Source organism: Chiloscyllium plagiosum, chromosome 7 (genome assembly GCF_004010195.1).
Source record: "Chiloscyllium plagiosum isolate BGI_BamShark_2017 chromosome 7, ASM401019v2, whole genome shotgun sequence".
Lineage (NCBI taxonomy): Eukaryota > Metazoa > Chordata > Chondrichthyes > Orectolobiformes > Hemiscylliidae > Chiloscyllium > Chiloscyllium plagiosum.
In genome coordinates this window covers 88,587,170-88,606,022 of record NC_057716.1, presented here as the reverse complement: position 1 = coordinate 88,606,022, position 18,853 = coordinate 88,587,170, and the positions used below count along the sequence as shown (strand labels likewise).

At 39.2% G+C, this 18,853-nt stretch overlaps 1 protein-coding gene across 23 annotated transcripts in view; it reads left to right on the top strand.

Moving 5' to 3' along the window:
* neb (nebulin) overlaps positions 1-18,853 on the top strand; it is a 270,517-nt gene that overhangs the window by 221,200 nt on the left and 30,464 nt on the right. For 18 of the 23 annotated variants that reach the window (XM_043694178.1, XM_043694165.1, XM_043694180.1 and 15 more), the window contains 10 exons: positions 335-439; positions 2,179-2,289; positions 3,001-3,111; positions 5,011-5,112; positions 5,210-5,314; positions 10,283-10,381; positions 11,754-11,867; positions 14,286-14,390; positions 16,549-16,653; positions 17,425-17,529. In XM_043694178.1, coding sequence (XP_043550113.1) covers positions 335-439; positions 2,179-2,289; positions 3,001-3,111; positions 5,011-5,112; positions 5,210-5,314; positions 10,283-10,381; positions 11,754-11,867; positions 14,286-14,390; positions 16,549-16,653; positions 17,425-17,529 — 1,062 coding nt within the window. The remainder of the gene's footprint in view (positions 1-334; positions 440-2,178; positions 2,290-3,000; positions 3,112-5,010; positions 5,113-5,209; positions 5,315-10,282; positions 10,382-11,753; positions 11,868-14,285; positions 14,391-16,548; positions 16,654-17,424; positions 17,530-18,853) is intronic. The other 5 variants (XM_043694176.1, XM_043694190.1, XM_043694174.1 and 2 more) reach the window with 3 other exon arrangements.

Genomic DNA, 18,853 nt, shown 5'->3' with positions numbered 1-18,853 from the left:
AAAAAAAATCTAATCTAATCTAATCACAACCATTTAATGAAGGAGCAGCGCTCCGAAAAATAGTGCTTCCAAATAAACCTGTTGGACTATAACCTGGTGTTGTGTGATTTTTCACTTTGTACACTCTCAGATCAAGCCACTTCCAGTCTTCTCTCTCTAATGACAGAGTCCTATGATTTGGTAAGACCACAGTGACTTTACCTTTACCTGAGTTTGCAGGGTTCTGGTGGGGAAAGCAGGAGAGGAGGATTCATCAGATAGTTCTTACAGATTTTGCAGAGGCGTGAGGGGCCATTTTTATCGCAAGATACTAATCATTTTGTGCCATTCACAGATAAAATACCAGCTGAAGCACAAGAAAGAAAAAGGCATTTTCCAAGCAGTTCCAGACACACCACAGATGCTCCATGCCAAATCTGTTGCTCGCCTAATGTCTGAGGTACTGCAGTCATTTTCCATCAAGTGTTGCTAACTGTTGAATTAACCAAGGTTGCAGAAATGTCATTCCATAAAGCTCCATTTAATCTACTGATGAATTTACTATGTTATTGCTCATAATGAAGAAAGTGAGGACTGCAGATGCTGGAGATCAGAGTTGAAAATGTGTTGCTGGAAAAGGGCAGCAGGTCAGGCAGCATCCAAAGAGCAGGAGAATCAACGTTTCGGGCATGAGAAGGGCCGTTTCGGGCATGAGAAGGGCTCATGCCCGAAACATCGATTCTTCCTGCTCCTTGGATGCTGCCTGACCTGCTGCACTTCTCCAGCAACACATTTTCAGCTATTGCTCATGATGGTTTGGAAGTCAGGGCATTACATCAGCAATTCAGAATAACATTATCTGGACCTTAAATTTAATAAATAAAACCTGAAACTAAAAGCTAATTTCTGTAATAGTGACCATGAAACCATTATCAAATATTGTAAAAACCCATTTGATTTACTGATGCCCATTATGGCAAGAAATCAGCTGTCCTTACCAAGTTTATGATTAATGGTCTAGCAAGCTGCTCAGTTCATGGGTGTTTCGGGATGGTAACAATGATGCCCTTGCCAGCATTCCATCCCATGATGTAATTAAAAATTGCAATTTCATGCACTCTGTATGACTGGGAGGTTAATACATTATCACTTTAACTTGACATCCTAATTTAGGTCTTTCGTGGTTAATTAATTAGAATAGAGTGTACAGAGGAACCTCAATTATCCGAAGGACACGGGCGGGAAGTACTTTGTTCAGGTAATCAAATTCCAGATAATCGAATGCCGGATAACATAGTAACATAGCCAAGCATCTGGACCTTGCAATCTTGCAATCTTGCAATCGAATTCTGGATAATTGAGGTTCCTCTGTACGTGCTTCTAGGATTAAGTTATCTTTTCTCATTCTGTGCTAGGTCTTAAGTTTAACTCATTGGTAACATGTTACATCCTTTGTGTCTGATGTTAAAGATTGAGGATATGCTCTGTACTGATAGATCCATGTGGCATGAGGACAAAAGAGCCTAAGTGAAAAAAAGGCCAGGGATGTACAATTTCCTGTCAAAGAGAAAAACATCACGAAAATGAAATAACCACTGCCAATTATTGTAAAAGTCCATTTAGTTCACTCATGTCCTTGAGCGAAGGAAATCTGCTATTTTTATCTGGTCTGGCCTACACATGGCTCCAGAACCACAGCAGTGCGGTTGACTGTACAGCTCTCTGCTGAAAATGTGTTGCTGGAAAAGCGCAGCAGGTCAGGCAGCATCCAAGGAACAGGAGAATCGACGTTTCTGGCATAAGCCCTTCTTCAGGAACCCTTCTTTATGCCCGAAACGTCGATTCTCCTGTTCCTTGGATGCTGCCTGACCTGCTGCGCTTTTCCAGCAATACATTTTCAGCTCTGATCTCCAGCATTTGCAGTCCTCACTTTCTCCCTGTACAGCTCTCTGGGCAATCAGGGATGGGCAATAATTTCGGGCCTAACCAGCACAATCCACAAGTGAATGAATTTTTGAAAATAAATTTAGTAAATTTTGGTATTGCAGTTTGATCAAAAAATGGAGGGATTGTTTACTGTCTATTTGTGGCTTTGGAATGATTATTCTCATTTTCGCTAAATGCAAGAATTTCTTTAACAGTTTTTGTTTCAACTGCTCTTAAGTTACTCATTCATTCCTTCCTCATTCTGCTTTGCAGAAAAAATACAAAGAAGCTGTGAAGAAGGAACTTCCCAATGCTGCTTACATGAAGTTGCCTGAGACCCGTGGGACTTCACACGTTAGAGAGGTGTCTAAGTTACTGAGTGGGGTGAGTATTCACACGTTATCATATTTTATGCAAGAAGCTTAGTCTTTCTATATGTGGCCGCACAAAATTGCCTTGTGGTCTCTGTTTCTGCAAGTCTGTGACCCAGTTAAAATTAGGCAGAGAGATAAGTTTCGACCGAATTACCCCAATGACATGCCAACCAGAATTTTGTTCTTCTGCCATGACCATCAGTGACTGAATGTTCCTCACCCATTTCATGCAAGTTGTGGATTTATTCTTCCCTCCTTGTCGGTTCCACTTTCACTTCTCAATATTCCCACAAGCATGTTACAGTAGTGCTAGGCCTCAGGAAATGGAGGTTAATGCTGGATGTGCCTCTATGGCAGGCAAGTGGTTTTGGTTCTCAGTCATTAAGATTTCTTCAGTATCCCTCGCTGGATTCTACAATGCTGTTCTATTTTCCCAGCTATTGAGTTTCCACCCTTGCACTTATTATATCTCAATAAAATTGAGGACTCTAGAGGCAGAAAATGAAGGTCATACATCTAAGTAGTAGGTACAGCAGACTTGTTTATTTTATGCTACACCACCTCAGTTATACTGTAAAATGAAAGGACCTCCCATGCTGAATGGCTTCATTTACATTCTAAACTTCTGTATTATTCTTGGATGCATTATGGAATTTTTAAAAATGTAATGAGGACTCATGAAGCATTACCTGATTGTTAATATGAATTTCTTTGACCACAGAAACTGTACAAGAAGCAGTTTGAGAAAGATAAAGGCAAGTCCTCATATTCCATTATGATGGAGCCTCCAGAAGTAAAACATGCAATGAATGTGGCCAAATGTCAGAGTAACGTAAGCATGCTCATCATTTTGCATCTTTTCTTTCAGTTGCATGTTTTCTTAATCTCTGTATTGAAGTAAATGTTGGTCAATTTCTTTTCCCATGAGGCCTGGACTCCATTTTTAATGTTAACTAAACTTTTGTACCGCTACAATGAGCAGCAAACAATCCAGCTTTGCTTTATTCAAAACTGACCAATTAATGGTCGACTGGCTCAGAAAGAAAATCATTAGCTATCTGCTCCTGCGGTTTCAATGGATGTCATTATTAATTTTTTCCCAAGGGTATGATTACAGCTGTGCCTGCTATGAATGCTTTGCTGAGTTTCAAAAGCTCAAAAATCATTTGTCTGAGTTGAAATTTATAAGCTATAAATCAAAATTTGCGTTTGAGAGGCCATTACAGGATTAGCTATCTTTGTGTTAATGAATAAAATTTTTGTTTTTACAGCAGATTGATAACTTGAGATTTAATTCTTTTCATGAAATAGAGATCTCTTATCAAAATTGGGTGTATAGTAGTGGGAGCTCTCTTTGTTTGGGTAAACTGGATGAGTGGTTATGGAAGATATGAGAGAGAATGGAATATGGTATATGAGTGAGGGACACATGTGGTGGAATGGAGGTGAAGGATCAGGGTTTCAGGTCCTTAAGGCCTTTCAAACTGGGTCAAAGTCTCAGAGAACCAAAGCAGGCATTTTATTAACCTCACCTTAGCATGTGTCCAGCTCCATGGCTACTCTCAAATGCCTTCATCCTCTGCTTCCCTCTCCATCCAGCTCCCAACTTGGCTAGAAGGAAAATATGGATGGTAGGGAGAGTTTTAAAAAAACTAGATCTTCCACAATTTAGCTTACAATCTCTTCGAATCTTTTAACTTTAAAATAAACATTCCCCTCAGCAGCCAAATTTTGTGGCTGTTTAGAGGTGCGAGGAGTCCTCTCTGCAGAGTATCTTGTGAATGCAGTTATATCTAGACAGGGGGATCTCCTCAAAGCCTGGCAGGTGAGCTAACTCCCAGTCTGCTGCTCAAGCCTACCTACAGGCAGCTCAACTGTTCCCACACAACTCCAGGATCCTAGAGACTAACCAGAGAATTTTGGTCAGCTGATGAAAATAGGTCTCATTCTCCAGGCCTTTAGCATGCTCAATTGGCTCTCTGCCACTTAAGGGCAGCAGCAAACCCCATCCAACCTTCAGGAAGATGTCGCAGAAGCAGAATGGAGCCAGAAAATCAGCATGCCAGCCAGAAGCCCAACCTCCTGTGATCTTTTGTCTTCTGCATTCTACTGGGCCTTACAAATTAAACTGCCATTACAGAGGAGGATCTCCAAGATGTTTCTATTAGGCTATGTGAACCTACATGATGCACAGAAAGGTTAATAATCAGATGCAGGTTATTTTCCCACTAATACCTTTTAGAGCCACTTGCCTGGTGTGTGTGGAGAGGACGAGGCCAGCTTGAAATGAAAGTGCCTCGACTGTTTAACTTGCAATCTTCAAGATCAGATAATGATTTGAGATTGGCCAGCACATCCTCTTGCAGTTGATTTAATTCAGGCCTTGTGGTCCTTCCCTAATTTCCAAACTGATCTTTTCCACCATGATTTCAGTCAGTCTCTCTTGTATCGCCCTCCACCACGCCACGTCTGTTCCCTTACCTATCACAACATATCTTTGCTCTCTCTCCACATCACCACCACCCCAGCCCATACAGCCTCCATACTGCATAGGACCATGATATATTGTCTGCATTAGAGGTATTATATAATTCCAAGCTCGCCATATCAAATTGGGAAATAGAAACTTTAGAACATATGGAAAGAGCAATTTATTTGGAATGTATTTCTCAAATTTCAATCCTTAGCGAAACAGCATATCAGTGATGATAAAATGTTCTCTGTTCTGCAGATCGATTACAAGAAAGATGCTAAATCCAAACTAGCTTACACATCTGTGGCAGATCGACCAGATATTCTTAAAGCCACTGAAGCTGCCAAGTTAATAAGTGATGTGAGTATGTTTCATTCATTTAAGCAGTATTCCTCAAGATATTATCTGGGCTCAGGTACAGCCCATCACATGAGTTTTGTCTGGTGTCTTTTTTCAGATTGGATACAGGACAAAAGCACGTGAGGAGGCTAGTCGTGGTATAATCAGCCTTGGACGCCCAGACATTGAACTTGCCAAAGAGGTTTCCAAACTCACCAGCCAGGTAAAACAGATAAGGGAATTTATGAGAAGCTGAAGTAGATATCTGAATAACCTCACAAAGAAAACAGGATTGTAAGATTGTCTGAGACTCCAGATTGTGTCATACTGTATCGGCCTATACTAAGTCACATAAGATTGTAGCAAACATGTTAAATTTTGCTATGTTGAATTAGACTGTATCCAATGTTACATTGTAATAGTGTCATAAACTGTCAGAAAGAAGAAAATCAAACCAATGAAATTGAGAGAAAATGGTTAAGCTGACTGACCAGAGAAAGTCTGATGAATCATGCAAGATGCAACTATTCTAGAAGTTTCAATGTCATTTTCAATCAATAACTTCTTTCTTGTGTTCATTCTTGCATGTTGATTTCTATCTCCTTTCTGCTTTACTGTTTATTTTGCAGGTTGTTTGTTGTGATTTTATGCATTTATTTTAAGGTTAATTTTGATGCTGTGTCCAAGTTGTTACTCTCAACTTGTCATGTCTCTTAGTGGTAGCACAATCAACTCTAAAGACATTGGTCTCTTTTCTTTCCAGAAAAGATAAGGGTGATGGGTGTCAAAATAGACGTGTTTAAAATTATGACTATTTTTGGTAGAGAATGTTGACTTAATCAACATAAGATAGTCCCTAAGAATTCCAACAGAGAATTATAAAGAAACTACTTATCCAGAGAGTGAGGAGAGTATGGAATTCTCTACCACAAAGTGTAGTTGAGGCATATAATGATGATGTAACTAAGTGGGGCTAGACAATTCTCTGAGAAAGAGGGAAATAGAGGTTTCGGCTCATGGAAGTTGATGGGAAAGGCAATGGAGCATAAAACACTGGCATGGACAAATTGGGCTAGTTGTGTTTGTGCTGTATGTTCTATGTAAATTTTGTAGCATGAAAGCAAATAATAGGAGCAATTTATACAGTAGCAACAGCAACCTGCCTAATAAACTGTCCTTTAAGTGATAGAAAGACCAGCGATAGAGAAGAGGCAAGTGATGGCTTTGTAGGTAATTTTAAACACTCCTCTCTCCCTAAAAATGGGTGGATCATGGTCAGGTAAGAAGTTAAAATCTTAAAAATGCAAAACAAGAACCAAGACCTGGTCTGAATCTGCAAACTCCCAGATTTAAAGAAGAGAGACAAAGTAAGAACAGAAGAAGTATGAATTATAGACTCATGATTAGATTAGATTCCCTACAGTATGGAAACAGGCCCTTCTGCCCAACAAGTCTACACTGACCTTCCAAAGAGTAGCCCAACCAGACCTATTCCCTACCCTATATTTACTATTGACTAATGTACCAAACAATATGGGGAATTTAGCATGGCCAATTCACCAGATCTGCACATCTTTGGGTTGTGGGAAAAAACCCACGCAGACATGGGGAGAATGTGCAAAATCCACAGACAGTCACCACCCGAGTCTCTGGTGCTGTGAGGCAGCAGTGCTAACCACTGAGCCACTGTGCTGCCCTGTATTTAATGTTTTCAGTTGAGTGGTGCTTTCTGTTTGATTTTAAATGCCTCTGTTAATCAGACTCAGTTGATTCTTGGTTTCAAGAAAAAGTAATTCAAACTGATATTTTGGGCTTTCAACTGGTAAACCAATTGTCATTTCCTAAATGCCATCTCAAGGATCATTCTTCCGAATTCAACATGTATCATTCCAAAGGCACTCAATCAAGTGTACAGAGATAACTATACCCATTGTGACCCCAAGTTATAAGATTACAGGAGCAGAATTAGGCCATTCGATCCTTCGAGTCTGCTCTATAATTTGATAATGACTGATATGCTGCTCACCCCCATTTCCCTGCCTTCTCTCCATATCCCTTCAACCCATTACCAATTACAAATCTATCTAACTCCTCCTTAAACTTACTCACTGTCCCATCATCCAGTGCACTTTGTGGTAGCGAATTCCACAGATTCACAACGCTTTGGGAGAAGTAGTTTCTCTCAACTCTGTTTTAATTTGCTACCCCATTATCTTAACTTCCCCTCCAACACCCCACAATTCATGTTCTTCTTGCTTGGCTTTTTCCTCTGTCTTGTGGTCTCTCTGTCTCAATGCCCTCTTATTAAAAGAAACTCATTATTCATTTCCCATTCAAGTTGGCACTATTCTTTCCCAATATTGGCAAATATCCTCCATCCTCACAGAATCTTATGTTCACTTTACTCACTTCCTCGGTTTAGGATAAACAGACCTTTATCAAAGAATTATTGGAGTGCTCATTGTTGCAATGACTTTCCAAATGAGCATTCTAATTTAGTTCTTTCGCCTGACTTTTCCCACATACTATTGCACATTGTTTCTACACAAATAATCATCCAATTCCCTTTTGAATGCCTCAATTAATTCTCTCTCCATCACACTTCCAGGTAATGCTTTTGACATTCCTAGTCAGTTCAGGAAGATACTCAATCAAGTGTACAGAGATGACTGTACCTATTGTGACCCAAACTCTCTGACTCAGCAAGGGTTCAAAACAACTTTGTACATTTTTTCAAAGATTGCATTTTTTATTCCATATATAATATGATTGGGGATTAAGTATTATCAAAGTAAGGGACCATTCCTTTATAATGTTCTGACACATTGTGCTGGGCCCCACTGGTATGGGAAGGGGGACCCCTTGGCTGCACCTTGAATCCCAGGTCATTTTCCAGAGGGAAGATTGACTGGGGCTGGATAAGGAGATAGAGCTAATTAAAAGCCTGTTAATGATTGAAAATGAAGACCAACTGTGCTTTGACACCACATTGGATTTTCCAAGGAAAATCACATTGAATTCTGTAGCCTGCATAGTGCAGTTATTTAATCCCCATTTCAGCATAACAGTGAGTTTCAGAGCCTACAGGAAAAGGTATTGCTCCATGTTTGTGATGAGGTCAGTTATTTATGAACAGCTTGAACATGGAAGACCAACTCACCTAGTTTTCAGGACTACTTTTCAACATAAAGCTGTATATTTCAAGACTTTGCATGCTAACTTAGAGCAAATTGTTGAGAGGATTTTCGGACATTTATTCTATTATGTCACATAAATAGATATACAATGGGTGACCAAAGTTTGATAAAGAGGGAAGTTTTGAGTAGCAATTTAAAACGGGAACAGGTGACCAAGAGAAGGTACAAGGTTTAGGGAAGGAATTCCAGAACTTGGGCTTTACGCATCTAAATATCCAATCAGGAATGGAGGAGCAATGGTCATGTACAAAAGGTCAAATTGGAAAGATTTTTGCAGAGATTTCCAAGGATGGTCAAACCAGAGATTGTTTCTGAGATGGGGGAGGATGAGGACATGGAGGAATGTGCAAACAAGGAGGAGAACTTTAAATACAAAATTGTGGTTGAATGGGGAGCCAATATAGGTCCGAAACACAATGGTCACAGGTAATTAGGCAAAAAATTGTTTTCACAAAAAAGTTCACTTATGTACCCCACAGCTTCAAGGTCAAGAGTGAAATGTTGGTTTAAACCGTGAAAAAATTGTGCAGCATCATAAATCTTTCCCTGCAATTTCCATTTTATGTTGTGGTAACATTTTGGAGGGAAATGAGATTAGATTAGATTCCCTACAGTGTGGAAACAGGCCCTTCAGCCCAACAAGTCCACACCAACTCTCCAAAGAGCAACCCACCCAGTCCCATTTCCCTCTGACTAATGCACCTAACACTATGGGCAATTTAGCATGGCCAATTCACCTAACCTGCACATCTTTGGACTGCGGGAGGAAGCCAGAGCACCCGGAGGAAACCCATGCAGACACTGGGAGAATGTGCAAACTCCACACTGGCAGTCACCCAAGGCTGGAATTGAACCTGGGATCCTGTTGCTGTGAGGCAGCAGTGCTAACCACTGAGCCACTGTGCTGCCCTTAGATGTGACCATAAAAGTGCAAACTTTCCAAGGAGAATTGGTTAGATACTTGTAAAGAAAAAATGTGTGCTAGAGGGATAAGGTGGGAATGTAACACTAATTTAGGTAGCTCTTACAATAAATCAGGGCAGCTAGGATGACTAGATTCCTTCTGTGATGGAAAGTTCGATGAACTGCTTAAAGCGACATATCCATGGCCCAAGATATTATTGCTTTATTTGGGATATTGAGTCAATCTAATTTTCTTCTGGTTCAACTATGTGACAGCACATCACCTCTAACATGTTCACCTGATGCTGTTGTAAAATATCTCTCGAGCAAATTACTGCTCAAAGGGCTCAAAGAGTGCTTCAAGAAAATACACATTTTATTTCCTAATACCATATATTGTAATGCATAATTCAACCTGGTGTTTAAGATTATTCCATTCTTTCAGCACCAAGATGCATGTTTAGACAACTTTGGACTTAAGTGTATCATGTATAATAAATGTTTAACGTATCAATCACCCACCATCACCATTTTCCATCTAATAAATACACGTTTAGGGAAATATTGGCATGAGATTTCAATATTTCAGCTCAGAGGTGAATATTTATGGTTAATCTCCACTTTATGAGTTGGTGCATGGGATCAAGCAGGTGATGGATTATGTTGCCAAGAAAATGTACAGGGGTTTAAGATGTCCATAGAGAGCATAGTGAGCAATGAACAGAAGTTAGTCGTCTACACCAACATGCACAGTTCACGTTTTATATTCTGCGTATATGTGAGTCCCATTCAAAGAAGGATTTTGGGAAGCTTCAATGTTGATTTGTGCATTGCAATCTCTGGTATATGATAATAGCCAAAATCCATTATATTGTGAAATATGTATAATCTATCATTGTATGGCAAAACTGAGCTGAATCCTGCTTCTAACTAGTCATTTACTGACTGGAGTTAAATACATATCTCCTGCTGTCCATGAATTAATTTGTTTGTTCCAAGCTCTTCTATCTCATGCTTGCAATTCCATCCAGGCTACCCATTAATTACTAATTAATGTTGCTCTGATCATACCATCTTGCTACGCTTCATAGGTGGAATATACCAAACAGAAACTCAGAGGTCATGGAGCTGCTTCATATGACACTCCCACGATGAGGCTTGCAAAGAAAGCAAACATCCTCTCAAGCAACGTAAGACAACCATAAATACCAGAAATCCCTGTACAGTGTATCTACGTTTTATATTCTGCCCTTGCCCTTTGTGCAAGTTACCTTTTTGTTGTCAGGGGGGAGTGGGTGTGCCTTCCAGTGTAAATGGTATTCTAGCACCAATTATATTCACACGCAGAAGTCAATCCAATTGAAGATTAAGATGAAATCAAAGGACTGAACAGGAATAGTCCTAAACCAAGCCATCATGCCTGGGTTGTTTTGCATTCATGTTTTTGGCACAATTCACTGTATTGGATTCTAAGTTTTCAATTCAGTCTTCTATCTTCCCCAGTCTCTACCAAAGGGAAAACAGAGTTCTAAGATTCAGCAATTTCCACTTTTGAGCCTAGAGATACAAAAATGTGTCTCCTCCGAATTATCTACCAACCATGAACATTTTTTAATTCTCCAAGAATGGCCAAAGCTTCCGAGCCTTCTTGAACTCCCCCCCCCCCCCCCCCCCAAGCTGTCAGTAATGCTAATCCATTTCTCATTACATCTTCAGCTTTCTTCTTCTTAATGATTCATTCTGCTTCAGCTCAAGATCATACTTGAATGATACGCTTTTTCTTAAAGTTCTGTGCTTAGAAAGGTTGTGCATATATATCTCTGACCTTGGAATTGTTTTTGAACCATGGTGTTGTCCACTTTCTTTGATAAGAGAGAATAAAGTTTCCACCCAAGTGCATTTTGTATTTTTCTTTTGTTTGATTATCTTTTACTCTTGAAATTTTACACACTTTTTTTGTAGGAATCCAGGCTTTTGAAATGATGAACTTTGCCATCTGTATTCCAGGCCTGGTATCTGGACGTGGAAGTGGACAATCTAACAGTTTCACCTTTTAAAATATAACCTGTGCACATATTAATATTTCAAAGATAGAGTTAAATATAAACAAATTGATATAAGTATGAAAGTAACTCAGGTCTGTGAGCAATTGTTATGCTAACACTGCATTCAAGAAACTGATATTTTGTACATCAAGTTGTTTCCAGGATCTGATCACTGGAACAGCCCTATTATCAGTTTTTATTTTCTTTTGATTATTCATTTGTTAAACATTGCCAACTTTTTTTGGCTCACCACTCTTTGTCATTCCTATTACATACCACCTCCCCAACCTACACCCTCTTATGTTTATCCCTGTTTGTTGTCTGTTACCAGACAATTGTGTGCACCATCTTTGTCATTGTGAGTTTTAAGGTAGTTTTTGTCATCCTTCCTAATCAATGTCATTTGTCCAAATTGTCCAACTGATTTGTTTATTGTTTCTTTATTGTGCTGAGTTACATAGCTGATTGTATTCATGTTGGAGATAATTAAGTAATATTGTTTTTAATTCATGCACAGCTTAAGTACAAAGAGAAGTTTGAGAAAGAGTTTAAAGGACAGAGGCCGAAGTTTGATTTGAAGGAAAGCTCAGGATACAAGTCAATGAAAGATGCAAATATTTTTGCTAGTGAAGTGAGTATCAAGACACTTCCAACTACAATTACTAAACTGTTTGAGGTTGGTTGATGATGCCAGTACTTCAAGACAAAACAAAAACTGTATGTTTATAGAAATAATTGGATAAGAACCACCTGTCTGTGAGCTTCTGAAATTTAAAATACATTTCCATTGCATATTCACCCAGGTACATGTTGACATTTGATTTTAAAAAATTACAGGATCTGAAAATGCAATAATTAGGAGACTTGAGAACACCCAAAGCCATTGTGGGGACTCTATTGTAACAGTCTTCAGTGTCTGGAGGTTTCTGACATTTCAAAGTGGTGCAGACCAACCATCTGTCTGTCTATCTATCTGTCTATCCATCTATCTATCCATCCATCTATCTATCCAATCTATCCAATCTATCCTATCTATCCTATCTATCTATGATATGGAGTAGGACTTCTCTACACCAGAATTCTCCATTGCCCAGCCGATTTAGGGTGACACACCTTCAGGAAAATGGCCTGGAGCCCTAATAAAAAGATGCATGACTTGTATCAGACCCTATTTTACATGAGGAGGAGATGGGGATTGAGTTGAGGAGGACACCATGATTAAGGGAGGGTCTCAGCAATCTACATTACCAGGTTTGCAGCAACCAAAACAGCACATTTTTCTGCCCTTCAACTTAAGTGACCTCCAGCTCACCCTGCAGACTCCAGCAGGGTTGTCGCTGGGGAACAACAGCTGGTGGCATCCCCAAAACAAATAACGGGCTTATACTCTTCAGAATTTCCATGACAGAATGTGAGCAAACATTAATTCAAAATTCTAGTAATTTCATCTTCTGAAGGCCTACATTACCCAATCCCTTTTCAGTTCAAAGCACACTGATACACCTCTCCAAGTGGGCATTGCAGACTTACTATGGTTTGAAAGGGAAAGGGACATTGACTAGAACAGACAGGACAATTGAGTTTTGGCCACTTAAAACAGCCATGACTCTATTAACAGTTAGAAAGAAAAAAACTGCAGATGCTGGAATCAAAAATAGACAGGCAGAAGGCTGGAAGAACACAATAAGCCGGGCAGCATCAGGAGTTGGAGGACACTGGAAAAACCTTCCAGTCACCACCCATTTCAATTACCCTTCCCACTTCCTTTTTGACATGACTACCTTTGGCCTCCTCCATTGCCACAATGAACCAAACTGCAAATTGGAGGAGCAACACCTCATCTTCCACCTGGGCAACCTACAGCCTGGAGGACTCAACATTGAGTTCTCCAATTTGAAATAAACTCCCTTCCCATCCCGTGACTCCCTTGCCAGCCCCTCCCCCTTCTTCTGCTCTTCCCTGCCACCAGCTGGATTCATTCCTCCCATTGACCAATCAGGTCGTACCCTCTACCTGTCTTCACCTATCCCCACTTCATCACCCTGCCCCCACCACTTCCTTTACCTGCAGCTCCCCCTACACGCATCCCCAGTCCTGAAGAAAGATTACAGCCAAAACATTGACCTCTCCATCTCCTGATGCTGCCTGGCTTGCTGTGTTCTTCCAGGCTCCTTTCTGTCTACCATGCACCTATTAACAGGCAATGCAGGGGCCTGCTCTTACCTTTAATCTTCTTAACAACAGCCCCTTCTCCAAATGGCCCACATGACCCAAAATCTCTAAGATGGTCAAAGCATCTAAGGCAGGAAATAATGGTATATAACATGAATGTTTAGAGATTTTTGAGAAGATTTGTTGCTCAGGTTGATGATAAGTATGTAGGTTAGCTTGCTGAGCTGGAAGGTTTGTTTTCAGATGTTTTGTCACCATCCTAGGTAACATCATCAGTGAGTGTCTCTCGTGAAGCACTAATGGTATGTCTCGCCTCTCTATTTATAGGTCTTGGTTTCTTAAAGTTGGTGATGTCATTTCTGCTTTTTTTTTCAAGGGAAGGTAGATGGGATCTAAGTCGATGTGCTTATTGATGGAATTCTGGTTAGAATGCCATATCTCCAAGAATTCCCATGCGTGTCTTTGTTTTGCCTGTCCTAGGGTGTGTGTGTTGTCCCAGTCAAAGTGGTGTCCTTCTTTGTCTGCATGTATGGAAACTAGTGATAGTGGGTCATGTCTTTTGGTGGCTAGTTGATGTTCATGTATCCTAGTGACTAGTTTCTTGCTTATGATTCTCACTGATGATGTTACCTAGTCATGGTGATGAAACAAACCTTCCAGCTCAATGAGCTAACTTACATACTTATGAATGTTTAGGTTTTTAGCATACATTAATTGAAGATTAAGTGTGTCAGACATTGGAGTGAAATGTTGTGGAGAACAGGAGAAACTAGAATTGAATCTCACCAGTGTTGCCCTGCAGTCTAAATTCTGCAGCTAAAATACTTTGATACCAGTCAGAAGAATAATAGTGTTACTGTTTTGCTTCATATTTCAGGTTATATACAAACAGGACCTGAAGAAGATGCACAAACCTGTAACAGATATGTCTGAATCCTTACAAATGCAGCATAATCTTTCCACTAGCAAGCTATCGAGTCAAGTAAGCAGTTGAACTGACAAACTCACATCCACTTTCATAACTTGTCCTGTCTCATTATAATCTGAATGAGTTAAGGATTAACACTTCTCCTCTTCTCATCACTGAGGGGATATCACTGGTTGTGACCTACTCATCTCTTACCCATAGTTGTTCTCATCAGCCTCAATGACCATTTTGAACATTGTGTCATAATTTTTTCTAATTAAAACTTCTTGTATTTTTATCAAGTTACTAATTAGCCACTTCACTGAAAATTTGTTGGTTTTCATCTTGTCGTTAGGCTTTTTTTAACACTAACAAATGTTTTTTTGTAACAAGTCCTTTTCATTATTCTCATACTACTTCAGGAAATGAATGAAATCCTTTTTCATGTGCGTGAACATTAACATCTTCAGATGGTTGGATATTTATGCGTTGTAATGGAAAGCACACATTGACTGAAGCCAAAATGGCACTCTGCCTGTTGGTGGGCCAACCATTAACAAACCAGAGTTTCCCCATGAATCAGACGCAAAGAGATGCTCAAGAAATTTACAGGTTATAAATGGTTTTCATTAGCCATCATGTGATCACCCACTCAGGTGATGCTAGATAATAAAATATCATTTGAGGATGAAAGAAATCAATATGGTGCTCTTACTATCTCAATGCAGTTCTTAGTATCAGTTTACCTGTAGAATAAGTCAACAATCACAAAGTCTTGCATTTGTATAGTGCCTTTAATGTAGTAAAATAATTCAGGTTGATTCATAGGAGCATTATCAAATGAAATGGAAGGATGCAATAATGGGACATTTCAAAAGTACCAATGATATTATACAAATTCAACAAATATGTCAGTGATTTTGATGAGGAAGGTAAGTGTAATATTTCCAAATTTGCTAATGACACGTTGGGAGTATAAGTGATGAGCAGGGTGAAAAGGGATAGATGTAATCTAACATGGAAAAATAAGTTGTCCACTTAGTATGGCATCAGCTATGGTACACTTGTTAGCACATTTGAAATTGTGGATTCAAGTCCCATTCCAAGACAGGAACATTGTATTTGATACTCCTGTGCAGTACTAAAGTGTGCAAAAGTGTCTAAGGTGCCATCTATTGGATGAGATGTTAAAACAAGGTCCTTTTCACACTCTCAAGTCAATAAAAAAGATCCCATTGCATTTTTTTTTGTCCTGTCCAATTTTCATTCCTCAGTTAATAATACTTGAACAGATTACCTGGTTATGATCATATTGCTGTTTGTGAGTGCTTGATTTGTGCAAAATGTCTGCTATATTTCCCACATTACAATATGGACTATCCTCTTTTTATTCACTTTTGAGATGCGACACTGAAGGAGCAATGATATGGTTCCAAGTCAGGATGATTTGTGGCTTGGAGGGAAACCCTTGGATGGTGGTATTCTTGTATATCTGCAGCCCTTGTCCTTCTAGGTGTTGGAGGTTGTGGGTTTGGGACAGTAAGCACTTCAAAAGTACATAATTGGCTGCAAAAGCACTTTGAGGCATCCTGAATCATGTAAAGCACTGAATAAATGCAAGCCTTTTTTTCTCTTTTATGAAAACTCCATAAGACTTTCTCAACTATAGTTACTTTAAAAGTCCTGTCAGATTGAAATATTTTCTCATCCTCATCAAATATCTTCACAAATAAAATTACGTAAAATGGAAGCGTAATCATAGGGAACTTATAGTATTGTCCATTAAAATCTTTTCTCTACAATAGAAATCTTTCTTGGATTATTTTCAAACATATTATTTTTTTCTTTTCGCACAGTATTACATTTTGTAATTGTTATTTTATTTTTAAAACATCTTCTTTTGTGGTTCTTAACAAATCATTATAGTTAACATCAAAGGATAATCCATTCAAATGAAACCAGTTTGTTAATGGTTGCTTTATTAGCTCTTCAGTGTAAATGACATTTCTCAGTAGCTTTTTCTGTTTTCATTTAGAAATGTCCATACCATTGTGTGTAATCCCACAGCCATAATCCATCCACCACATCCCATTTTTTGATTGGATTTCTTTTCTTGCTTTTCCATTTTATTGTTTAACGGAATATTTTTTGTGAGCACCTTTTTGTAGATGGGTCACAATATTCAGACTCTGTAGTCTCTCTGTTATTGAGGTGGTTTTTGACCCTCTCATAGTACCAGTACAAGAAGGAGTTTGAGAAGAGTAAAGGTCACTACCATTTGGTATCCGATTCACCTGAACAAATTCATCTAAAGGAAGCAACTGAGTTACAGAGCCAAGTAAGTCAGCTGAGGAAAAATGAATGTATGTTCATATGCACATTTAACTTTGTCTCCTGGATTCAAACTCATCCAGTACTAATGTGCAGCAAGTTCTACAGTTTACTGAAGACATGACCTATACCAATGTTCTAACATAAAGCAAAAAGGCATATTTTTCTGTAGCCTATATTTAAAATGGTAAAACTGAAAATGAAGGTCAAAACGTTCTTTCTTCTTCTGTTGAACCTGTGAGTTTACTTACTTACTGTTTTTTTTTAAACTGTGGTTTCTTCCCCCACTTCCATTTTATTTACAAGATTAACTTGGTTCCTTTGTGCCATTAAAAGCTCCCTAACTGAAGTACAATGAGCTAAGGCAATTGTCAGACAGCGTTTCATGTCAGTTTACTTTGACTTTATCATGGTTATTCTAAGAAAATTTCTAGCTTCCATTTGACACTGCTTCAAGATAATTTGGCTGAAATGGATAAATGCCACATGAGCCAATATAGCGATTCCAAAAATTCTTATATGATATTACAAATTGATAGGGAACTATAGGATTATATCATCATATATTAATGAAAGGGGCGGTTTTAGCACACAACTATAATCTGAGCAGTTCCAAACAACTTTTAGCTTTTTTCAGTTCATTTATACAATAGGGGACACAGTGAGTGTTGATTTGCAGAAGTTCTATTATTAGAAATGCCATATTCTACAATGAAAAATAATATCAATTATGTAAAGCTCATTCTGTTATGCAGAGTAACCATGTTGTACATTTCAGATAAAATACAAGGAACTGTATGAGAAAGAAAGAGGCAAGGCAATGCTGGACTTTGAAACACCTGTTTACGTTACTGCTTTGGAAACCCAGCATATGCAGAGTGAGGTACGGTCAAGGAATAACTCCATGAGGTTGTATTGTTGAATAGCGCCTGTTTTTGAAGAGAATAGGATTTATGAATGCCTGTGTTTGTGTTCCTCAATCAATTCATGTGGCCTTGGAAAATGTTTATTTGGAGGTGAAAAGGAAACTTATATGCAGATTGTGCCAGACTTATATTAAGTTATATAAGTGTATACTGTCACCATGGCAAATACTTAAAGTTGATTTGTCTCCCAAAATATTTCATCTGCTCTTTAGCTATCTTAATCCCTTGCTCCTTGTGCACTGGGACACAACCCAACGTTGTCCAGCCAGGCTATTGAGAAATGTTCGGTTCAGCATTTTCACAGTCTATCAGTTAGTCAGCAAGCAGCATAGTTACAATGAGATGCTGGACATAACAATGCGTTCCTTCCTTAATATCCACTACTTTACCTGCAATCTACTAAAGATTGCCATAATTGAAGGCAGACCTCTTCCTGCCGTCACTCACTTGTGGCTTGGGTACCTCAGTGGTTCTGTGCCTCAGGTAGGTGTTGTATCAGCAATTGCCATCATCCATCATTGACAATGCTACTCATTGGAGCAGCCTGCCTCCCCTGTCAAATGCCTGAGTGACACAGTGGGGGAGTCTTCCCAATAAAGAGCAGCTGAGATCCTTGTTACCTCAGCAAGATTCCATCCATCCTTTCTGAATGTAATCCCTATTGAACCCAATGTTAGCAAGATGTTCTTTCTTGTAATGTTGTCTTGTTAGTTCACTTATAAATAATTTTCTGACCATAAGACTTAGGATCAGAAGTAGGCCATTCAGCCCATAGAGTCTGCTCTGCCATTCAATGTGATCACGGCTGATCTGATAATCCTTAACTGTACCTTTCTCCCTTACTGATTAAAAATCTATCTCAGTTTTGAATATACATAATATACAACCCAGCCTTGGCAGCTGTTCTTCTCTCTGCATTAAATGTGGTTTTCCTTGTTCTGAGATTATATCCTTTGATCCTACACACTTCCATAAAGATATACAACATCTTCACCCAGACAAGTTCACTAAGAATAGAACATAAAACATAGAACATAGAACAGTACAGCACAGAACAGGCCCTTCGTCCCACGATGTTGTGCCGAACATTTGTCCTAGCTTCAGCACCTATCCATGTACCTATCCAATTGCTGCTTAAAGGTCACCAATGATTCTGACCTTGCCACTCCCACAGGCAGTGCATTCCATGCCCCCACCACTCTCTGGGTAAAGAACCTACCCCTGACATCCCCCCTATACCTCCCCCCTTTCACCTTAAATTTATGTCCCCTCGTAACACTC